At 47.9% G+C, this 10357-nt stretch overlaps 1 protein-coding gene across 1 annotated transcript; it reads left to right on the top strand.

Annotated features, from left to right (window-relative positions):
- The first annotated feature begins 491 nt into the window (after positions 1-491).
- Pnp (purine nucleoside phosphorylase) lies at positions 492-7766 on the top strand. Its single transcript, XM_050129493.1, has 5 exons — positions 492-673; positions 3233-3402; positions 5970-6249; positions 6345-6535; positions 6886-7766. Exons 1-5 carry the CDS (start codon positions 507-509, stop codon positions 7104-7106), a joined length of 1029 nt encoding a protein of 342 aa, XP_049985450.1. The 5' UTR covers positions 492-506; the 3' UTR covers positions 7107-7766.
- The last annotated feature ends 2591 nt before the right edge of the window (positions 7767-10357 follow it).

Below are 10357 nucleotides of genomic sequence, written 5' to 3'. Positions count from 1 at the left end.
GTGTGTATAATTCTGTTGCGTGAATTTTCTTCCGGACAGTTCTCAGGGTTGGCAGAATTGCCTGGACCCGGTACGGTGCATCCATTCCATTTGTCGCCAATCCTGTCTGGGTCTAGGAGCCAAGGAGTCTAGACCCAACCTCGAGCTGTGTGTTCCCGCAGATCCGGGAGGCACCAAGTCAGCCCTGTCTCCCGCGTGGCCCCACTTCCCTATTCCCGAAAGTAACTTAGTCAACTTTTTGCTTCATTCTATTCTAGGATTGCACAACCTATGGCTTGAATTTTTTTCGCTTTCCAAATTCTTACACAATAGCTCAGGGGAGAATGGAGTTGCAGGTCGGGGGTTCCGGGGCTCTCCACCCTGCGTCTAGTCCTCTGCCCACACAGGCCTCCTTTCCTGGGTGGGAGGACCGTGACTGTGTGCGGGGTCGAGATGCTGGGTGCCCTAGACTCGGAGAGGACTCCGGGGAGGCTTCCTGCCACACCTCTGGATGAGGGTGTGTCACCATGGAGACGAGGCCGCTGCCATTGGCTGGCGCCTCCGGCCGGGGCTATAAAGCCGGGCCCGGAGCACCGTGCACTAACAGCGTCGGCCAGACTCGGGCGGTGTCGCCCGCGGAGCGGAAAGGGCAGGATCTCGGCGCGGCCGTCGGTGACACCATGGAGAACAACGAGTGAGTGTGGGGCCCGGGGACCGGACGCTCTGCCGAGTGGACGGGCAGTCGCCGAGACCTGGGAGCTTAGCGGGCTGGGCCCAGGCAAGGAGCGAGCCCGCCGCGGGGGACGCGGAGAGGCCTGGCGCGGAGCCCGGCGGCGGACTCGGGGTTCCGGAACGCTGGGGCGGGCGGGCGGGCGGGCGCGGGAATCCAGCTGCCCGGCGCCCGGAGCAGGAAGGAACAGGTTAGCGCAGTGTAGGCGACTCCTGTCGGGAACTGGTGCCTCTGTGTGTGCTGGGATGCTTGTGGAGAAGCAGGTACAGCCCTGGCCACTTCATAACACAACTTTGCATTCTAGAGGTCCAGGTAACCAGAACATAACTCTCTTGTGCTAGCCCGGAGTTCCTCCTCTAGAAGGAAAATTGCTCACTTTCCAAGACAGCCCCTCTCTTCCCTCCAAACTAGACGTCGCATTAACAAGTTGGGAATGGAAAGAGTCTTTGTAAGGCTGAGAAATATTTATTGATCTGCTCAGAAGACTTCCACTCTTTTCTGTCCGAAAAACAAACAAACAAACCCTCCGTTTTGCGTTGGGAATTTCCAGATTAATTCACCAGCAGAGCTGTAGGGATAACCACGGGGTCAGATGTTCTTGACGATTGCACTGTGGCTGGACATGGCCAGTTGTCATGCCCCATTTCTTCCCGCCCTTCGGGTTGCGGTTTCATTCATTTCTTGCTATTTTTGTCGCCCTGTGACTTGCTCTCTCCCCGCCCTAGCTGTTTCATCGAGGGTAACCTGTTGTGTTGCCGTCCTCTTTGTCTCCTATAATTAATTATTCTTGTGACTGTGTGCGTGACAAAGACCTCCTATACTTCCAGGCTGGGCTCCTTATCCTATAGTCTGGGGCTGCCGCTGGGATTTAAGACTTTCTTGCTGGAAGAAAAAAAAAATCTTGTTGAGTTTTTTTTTTTAATTGTGCTCAATTTTTATTTTTATTTTTTTTTGGGGGGGGGAGGTTTCAAGACAGGGTTTCTCTGTAGCTTTGATGCCCATCCTGGAACTAGCTCTTGTAGACCAGGCTGGCCTTGAACTCAGAGATCCGCCTGCCTCTGCCTCCCAAGTGCTGGGATTAAAGGTGTGAGCCACCGCTGCCCAGCTAATTGTGCTCAATGTATGTTCCAAGTCAAAGAGCAATTTTTAATCTTTACAGTTAGTTGTGATGGAACTGGACTTGGGACTGTGAGTGAGAAGGTTCTGGGTTGTGTTTTTTTTTTTTTTTAACCCTTTGGTTTCTTGAGACAGGATTTCTCTGTATAGCTCTGGTGCCTGTCCTAGAACTCGATTTGTACACCAGGCTGGCCTGGGTCTCACAGAGATAAATCTGCCTCTGCCTCCCGAGGGCTGGGATTAAAGGTGTGCACCACTCCTGACTTTTTAGCAAGTTTAACAAACATGTCCAGAGGAACTAAGGCTCTTAATAGACTTCTACTAGGAGTGTTCTCATTGCTTATTAATAAGTAATAAAAATAAAAAGCTCAGGGCTGGTGACATGACTCCAAAGGTGAAGGCGGTCACTGCAAACCCTGCACGTTCCGTCCTTGGGACCCAACCACTGACACGCACACACGTATGCTCCAATTAAGTCAAACTTTTTTTTGTAAAATATTTGTTTATTATGTATACAATATTCTGTCTGTGTGTATGCCTGAAGGCCAGAAGAGGGCGCCAGACCTCTTTACAGATGGTTGTGAGCCACCATGTGGTTGCTGGGAATTGAACTCAGGACCTTTGGAAGAGCAGGCAATGCTCTTAACCACTGAGCCATCTCTCCAGCTCCCCTAAATCAAACTTTTAAATTAAAAATTAAATTTAAAAAATTTCACCTGTGCTGGGTGGTGGTGGCGCATGCCTTTAATCACTCAGGAGGTAGGGGCAGGCGGATCTCTGTGACTTTGAGGTCAGCCTGGTCTACAGAGTGAGTTCCAGGACAGACGGAGCTACCCAGAGAAATCCTGTTTCAAAACAAAACTAGAAAAAAAAATTTCATCCAAAGAGCTGCCTAAAGTCCTAGTTACTCTAGTGGTAGGCTGGGGTGAGAAAAATCATTGAGCCCAGGAGTTGGAGATTAGTGTAGGCAAAGTAGAGAGACTTCTTTTGTTTGTCTCAAACAAACAAACAAACAAAAAGCAAAACAAAAGGCAAGAAACTGGCCTTTGGGAAGGCCTTAATTCATTCTGAGTCCTCTCTGTGGTTTGATTCTGCATCATAACTCTGAAACCTGGTTCTATGTCTGTCACCAGGAGAGGTATGGGCCTCCTAGTACTGGGTGCAACTTAGTGGCAGAGCCCTGCGGGGTGCATTAATGAAACAGGCTACATTAACTTTTCTCGCGCTCTGGGATGAAGGGTGTTTCACATCAGACGGTTAGTGGGTCAGTTCAAAGGAGAGATGGGGAAGTGGAGGAGTAAACAGTCCTCTGCTGCGGTAGAATACCCGCCAGGTTTTCTGCGTTAACAGCCATTTTCCTATGTACTTGGAACAGCAGATGAACTCACTTTGTTTCCTTCCCCCCAGATTCTCTTACGAAGATTATCAGAGCACTGCTGAGTGGCTTCGGTCTCACACTACACATCGACCTCAAGTGGCGGTGATCTGTGGTTCTGGGTTAGGAGGTCTGACTGCTAAGTTAACTGAGGCCCAGGTCTTTGAGTACACTGAGATACCCAACTTTCCCAAAAGCACAGGTACTGGCTGGGACTGGGTGGGTGAAGAGACGCGATGACAGAGGAAACTCTAGGGAAAGAAAGCATTTACTTGGGGGCTTTCTTTCCGTGCCTGAGGTTTAGTCCATTATTGTGTTGTGGAGCATGGCGGCAAGCTTGACACTAGAGCCACAGACAAGAGCTACGTCCTAAGGCCAAGCCTGGCCCCAGTGACAGACTTCTCCAACAAGGCCACACCTCCCTGGTGACTAAGAGTTCGAGTCTATGCACTTTGGGGCCATTCTTTTTTTGTTTGTTTGATTGCTTTGTTTTGTTTTTTTGTTTTTGGAGACAGGGTTTCTCTGAGTTGCTTTGTAGACCAGGCTGGTCTCAAACTCACAGAGCTGCCTGCCTTTGCCTCCCATGTCCTGGGATTAAAGGTGAGCACCATTATCAACCAGCGTGGGGGCCATTCTTATTCAAACCACCATAATGAACTTATGTGGAATCTAATCAAGGAGATGTTTCTACTTTTGTCCTATCATTTGACTACTGTGGAATCAGAATGACTTTAGAAAGGAATTGCCCTGATTGAAGTTCTACATTGTGTGGGTATATGTTAAGGTGGTGAAATTCTATAGTATGTCCTGTGCGTGTGCTGCCTTGGTGAGATTGCTCAGCAGGAAAAGTTGCTGTAGCAAGGAGCTGCTTGTTCATCCTGGCCGCCCAGGACTGAAATAACTACACAAAAACTATTAATTAAAACACTGCTTGGCCCATTAGCTCCAGCTTCTTATTGGCTAACTCTTATATTAATTTATCCCATTTCTATTAATCTGTGTATCACCACATGGCAGTGGCTTACTGTCAAAGATTCGGCACATCTATCTCTGGCAGCAGATCCATGGCGTCTCAGACTCCTCCCTTTCTCCCAGCATTCAGTTCTGTCTTCCTCCTAAGTTCTGTCCTAGCAACAGGCTAAGGCAGTTCCTTTATTTACCAATGAAAGCAACACATAAACAGAAGGACCTACACCAGTTACCTGTCCTTAGACATGATGTTCCGTCCCCAAGATCCATGTACTGAAAGGAAAGAACTGACTCCCTCCAGCTGCCTTCACACCACAACGCTCCCGCGTGCATGCACACACACACACACACACACACACATACAGACCTGTTTGCACAAACACTCTGTCGCTCTCTCTCCTCCAGTCTGTGGCTTCAGTGGAGGAAGCAGTATCTGAAGCCACGGACAAGGACCCATCCGTTCCCAGTGTCTCCTGCCATCTGTCATCTCCGTCCACAGAGTAGATACACATGACGACAGTAACGCTATGGCCACCATGTGGTTATGTACACACACAGGGATTAGTATAGAGAACACGTGGTTACAGCAGCTTTGGAAAGGGACCCATATGCCCCATTATTATGGAGCTCTGACATCTCAGTGTAGCCCTGCGACCGCAGCCTGGAAACATGGGCTCAGGTTAGAAAGGCCAGGTGAAACAGGGCAAGCAAGAGTACTTGATTTTTGCTTTTTTAAAACATTTATCTCCTTTGGTGCAAGTTTGGAAGGCCAAAGTAGGGAGGTATGGGGATAAGGAGTAGAAAGGTAACGTTAAAGAGAGAAGAGCAAAGGGCAAGAGTTGTGGCATCGACCGCGTCTGCCACTCCTTCCAGACGAGAGCCCTAACTGACGAGTTGCTTTGAAGTTGATTGACTTACTTTTCATTTGGGGGATTTTTCAGGTATGTCAACTTGTTCTATTACTAGTATTTTCTTATGATTCTTCTTGGTTCTAGTTCCTCTTCCTGGCAGATAGATCCATTCCTTCAAGAAGTTTAGCTAGAGGACACTGTCAGATGGGGATGGTGATAACGGTTAATCCTGCTCCCTAGCCCCAGTTCTCTGCGTGGGTATTGTAAGAACGAGTTGTCTGGGTCTCAAACGGACTCTTCCTCCTTGTTCGACTTTGGGATGCTGGCATAGTTAGAGTTGATTATCAGACACAGCTTAGAACTTGGGAAATCTCAGGTAAGGCCTATAGTTACTGAGTCCATTGATTCTAACTTTTGCTCCTTCACATATGAGTTTCTCTTTGACACGCCATGTTTTGCTGATACTCATGGAAACCTGCCCTTTGCCAAACAGAACTGAAGGAGTAGAAGATCGGGGTGTGGGAGCAGAGGGGGTGGGGAAGGGAGTGGAGGAGAGGAGGGAAGGAAAACTGTGACCAGAAGAATGTAAAACAAAGAAACAAACACAAGTTTCTCCATCTTTGGAAACATCTTTTGAAACCCTTTCTGTTGTTTTGTTAATGTTCACATCAAATATTCTTACCTCACACCTAGTTCCGTTTGTATGATTATGACAACCTGGTCACCAGACTTCTGTTGTCCTGTGTTTAATTATATCATCTTACATTAAACACGAGTGGTTTCTAGTAAGTGCCAGTGTGTGTGTTGCAGGAAAGAATGGTCACGGTTTGAGGCGGGCTCTCACTCTGTGTCCCTGGCGACCTGGAACTGACTGGGATCTGCCTGCTTCTGCCTCCTGAGTGCCATCACGCCTACCATCATCACTTTGCTTTTCCTTTTCTGTTTGCAGTGCCGGGTCACGCTGGCCGCCTGGTGTTTGGATTCCTGAATGGCAGAGCCTGTGTGATGATGCAGGGCAGGTTCCATACCTATGAAGGCTACTCACTGTCTAAGGTGACATTCCCAGTGAGGGTTTTCCATCTTCTGGGCGTGGACACGCTGGTAGTCACCAATGCAGCTGGAGGCCTCAACCCCAGCTTTGAAGTTGGAGACATCATGTTGATCCGGGATCACATAAACCTACCTGGTTTCTCTGGCCAAAACCCTCTCCGCGGCCCCAACGATGAAAGGTACGTATCTGCGCCCTTTGCTCTCGATGCAGGGGTCCAGATTTGTCCAAGAGTTGGGGAAGAAAGCCCACTGGTGCCATTTGTCTGTGTTCCAGGTTTGGCGTCCGTTTCCCTGCCATGTCTGATGCTTATGACCGGAATATGAGGCAGAAGGCTTTGAACGCCTGGAAACAAATGGGGGAGCAGCGGGAATTACAGGAAGGCACCTACGTGATGCTGGCGGGTCCCAACTTCGAGACTGTGGCGGAGAGCCGCTTGCTGAGGATGCTCGGAGCAGATGCTGTTGGTGAGAAGCGAGATTTGGCTGGCTGGGGACTGGAGGCAAGGATCTGGTCAAATAGCGAAGTGGGGGACAAGGTAATGGATCTGGGGAAGGAGGAATTGGGTTTCTGGGAACGTGGTGGACCAGCTTGAGTTTCAACAGCGACAGACATCAGCACAGCTGCCTTCTGCACCTGTGGCTGGAAGTTGACCTCACATCCTAACTGAGATGAGCACCAGAGTATAGAAACTAGTCGGGCTACTGGAGAGACACGTGCTCCACACTCATTTAGCTGCTTTCTGAGCTTTAGTGAATTAGGAGCGTGGCGGCTGAGGAGAAGCACATGACGGTCCTCTTCTCCCTCTCCCTGTCAGGCATGAGCACCGTCCCAGAAGTCATTGTCGCCCGGCATTGTGGGCTTCGTGTCTTCGGTTTCTCACTCATTACTAACAAGGTCGTCATGGATTATGCAAACCTGGAGAAGGCCAATCACAAGGAAGTCTTAGAGGCTGGGAAAGCAGCCGCACAGAAACTGGAGCAGTTCGTCTGGATCCTCATGGAGAGCATTCCGCCCCGCGAGCAGGCTGCCAGCTGACTGGAGTCCACGTAGGAAAGAGGAGGATTCCTGCCCTTCACCTCCCCTTGCTCTTCTTCCACCCTTCTGATGTCTGTCCCTCTTGCTCAGCTGCCTTCTCAAAACAGTCCACCTTCCAGTGCTGGGAGAGCTGGAGCCCATGCCCACCACACTTGGGGTGTGTGTAAGACAGTACCTTCCAGACCTAGAGACCATACTCGTGCTCGCCTGGGCCAGTCTGGCTCCCCTAAAGGACCAGAGACCAGAGGCTAACCTGATACCTCTTGGAGTTTATCTAGCACCATAATGTTTCGAGAATAAAGAGATCAAGTACTTTCTTGTTTTGTGTAATTTGATATGAAGTTGGGGCTTAGGCCAAGATAGGCTTGAGAAACCTTGGGCCCACATGTCTTGTCTGATTCTCTGATTTTCAGAAGTAGCTAAGGATGGAGAAGAGGTGGCCGGTGGGGAGCAAAGGATGAAGGTGGAAGAACGGGGATGTAAGGAGCAGAGTGACTTTAAACTTGCCCCTGTCCATCACTCTGCTTTGCTCCAGTTGCGTTCCTGAGCATCTGCATCTCAAGGCTCTCACTTCTTGTGTCTTAGCTGCCACTTTCTTATTGCATTCCTTTTTAATTTTTCTTGTTTTTATTGTGCTATACATTTTTCTCCATTATTGCATTCTTTTTATCCTGCTAGTTTTTCAGCCATATTATTTCCCACCCCATCCTGACAGTGAAGCAGCAGCTACCTTCTGCTGTTTTTCACACTGCTGGCCAAGTTCTTTCCAACCCCAGCCAAGCCTGTGAAGTTGGGTCATACTCAGTTTCTCCTTAAGCACTATGTGATGGCTATTCTTGGTTGTCAACATAACTACATCTGGAATTAATTAAAACCCAAAAATAGATGGCCCAGCTGTAGGGAATTTTGCTTATTTGAAATGGAAAGGTCTGCTTCTAATCTGGACACCTTGAATTCAGATCTTGAGTTGGGAAGACACACCTTTAATCCAGATCTAATCTGGACCACTCCTTCTGCTGGAAGCTGATGAGGACGTGGAAGAAGGAAGCTTTTGCCCTTTGCCTGCTTCCCTCTCCTTGCTAGCAAGTCCACTCCTTTACTGGCTTTACAGTCTACTTCTTCAGGATTCCAGCACACTGAAAACCAGATGAGACCTCCAGCCTCGTGGACTGAGCAACTACTGGATTCTTGGACTTTTTGTTCATAGTCAGCTAGTGTTGGATAAGCCTGTAAGTCATCCATCTATACATCCATCCATCCATCTATCCATCCATCCATCCATCCATCCATCCATCACCTTGCTTACACGTTAAGGAAATTGCACTACCCAAAACTAAACAGATCTTAAGAGACAAAAGAAATGGCTCAAAATCAAGGGAGCTAGGTCTGAGAGGATCCCCAAATCGAAAGAACTTCTTGGAACAACTAATGATGAGTCTACTCTTATGTGAGAGGACCAAGGTGCCTGCAATGGACTGGTTTTCCCTGCTTCATGGAAGGCATCAAAATATACGCTCAAATTGTATTTTTTCCTTGAGTTTACCTAGGTGAGCTTTATCACCAACAAATCCTTATGTGTGGAACATTGCCCTAAACAATTGTAACATTAATTGGTAAAAGAGGAAATAGGTGGGAAGCAGAAAATGTATATAAAAAAATAAAGAGCAAGGCTAAGATAATCATGCCGTTTGTCTGCTGATGACTTTTTACTAATCTTGTTTAACTTTATATTACTATGATTCAGAATCATCTCTTTCCACTAAACTTTGAGGACACCCTAAGTTGTGAGAGGAAAAGGAGGAATACAATAATATGTGAGAGTCAATGATCCTGCCCGCTTCTGGAATGCAAAGGAGAACTAACTTGGGGTGGGGAAGAGTCGTGGAAACAGATTCATGAGACTTGAGTTAAAGATGGTGGCAAAGATATCCCAGAAGGTACTACTTAAACACATTTGGGAATGTTTTTTTTATTTTTGTTTGTTTTTGTTTTTAAATGGCTAAACTGAAGAAATGAACAGAAAGATCAGAGGTAAAGTAGGAAAGGCAGAAGTTGTTCAGGGCTGATCTAGGCTGAGGTGTAGAAACTGCATCTCCTAGGCTAATCGATGGCCTTTCAAGTTCAATAAGCTAAAGACCTACAGCCAACAACTGCACTGATTATTTTGTCTACCTGAATGAAACAAAAACGCTATTTTTTTCAAATAGTAATTTTTGCAATAGAGTCTTGTAGCCCTAACTAGACAGTAACTCAACTGACTGTAGCTCGGAGTTACAGGTATGAGCTACAGCTTTTAATAAGGGCTTTGGGGGGGGGGGGGCAGAACAGTGCAAAAGGGGGCATGAGTGAGAAAGATGCATCAGAACATATGTGTGCTAACAATGTAACACACTGGCTGGGGAAGACAGGAGGATCCCTGGGCTCAGCGGATACTGGCAAACCTGCTTGGTGAGTTACAGGCCAGTGGAAGACTTCTGCAGGTGTCATACATGCCAGTTAGCATGTTTGATGTACTGCAGGTACATACACGCCAGTTAGCGTGTTCGCTGTACTGCAGGTACATACACGCCAGTTAGCGTGTTCGCTGTACTGCAGGTACATACACGCCAGTTAGCGTGTTCGCTGTACTGCAGGTACATACATGCCAGTTAGCGTGTTCGTTGTACTGCAGGTACATACATGCCAGTTAGCATGTTCGTGTTCTCTAACATGCTTCTTTTAATCAGCACATTTTGAGATATTTTACACAAGGTGAGTTCCTTGATCATTTAAGTCAGTGCAGCCAAGAATACATTTCATGACCTTAATTTTTTGGGAAGCCAAGGAAGTGTGAACAAAACTCTACAGGAAGAAGCTGCTCCTCAAACTGAACCTTCTGCAAGGCTGACTGTTGGGAGCTGTGGTGACTGGGGACAGTCTGGACTGTCACAAGTCCAGAGGCCGCCTTCAACCCTCTTTGATCTATTCACCACCCTCCTCTCGCTGACTGAAAGCTTTGTGCCAACCAGGAAAATCAATTGGAATGTATAGACAGCACCAGATTCCCTTTGGTGAACCCATATTGAAAGACCCTCAAAGAGGACTTTCTCTCAGGAGGAGACCTCCCCGCTGGCAAGGAACAGGCGGAGACCATACGGATGCAAATCGCAAGAGGTTTATTGGGTAAACACAGGTACCTGCGGGCTGCAAGTCTTTCGGAGGACTTGCGCGCTGGCCAACTGGAGGGCGGGTTTTTTTTTTTTTTTTTTTTT

Source organism: Alexandromys fortis, unplaced genomic scaffold (genome assembly GCF_014885135.2).
Source record: "Alexandromys fortis isolate MF-2015 unplaced genomic scaffold, M_Fortis_MF-2015_v1.1 scaffold_285, whole genome shotgun sequence".
In the NCBI taxonomy this organism is placed as follows: domain Eukaryota; kingdom Metazoa; phylum Chordata; class Mammalia; order Rodentia; family Cricetidae; genus Alexandromys; species Alexandromys fortis.
The sequence above is the reverse complement of the archived record's forward strand: the minus strand, read 5'-3'. Positions and strand labels throughout refer to the sequence as shown.

Coding starts and splice junctions, on each gene's coding strand:
- Pnp (XM_050129493.1), top strand. CDS start 507: ATGGAGACGAGGCCGCTGCCATTGGCTGGCGCCTCCGGCCGGGGCTAT. Junction 674..3,232: donor GACACCATGGAGAACAACGA/GTGAGTGTGGGG, acceptor CCTTCCCCCCAG/ATTCTCTTACGAAGATTATC. Junction 6,536..6,885: donor GCTCGGAGCAGATGCTGTTG/GTGAGAAGCGAG, acceptor TCTCCCTGTCAG/GCATGAGCACCGTCCCAGAA.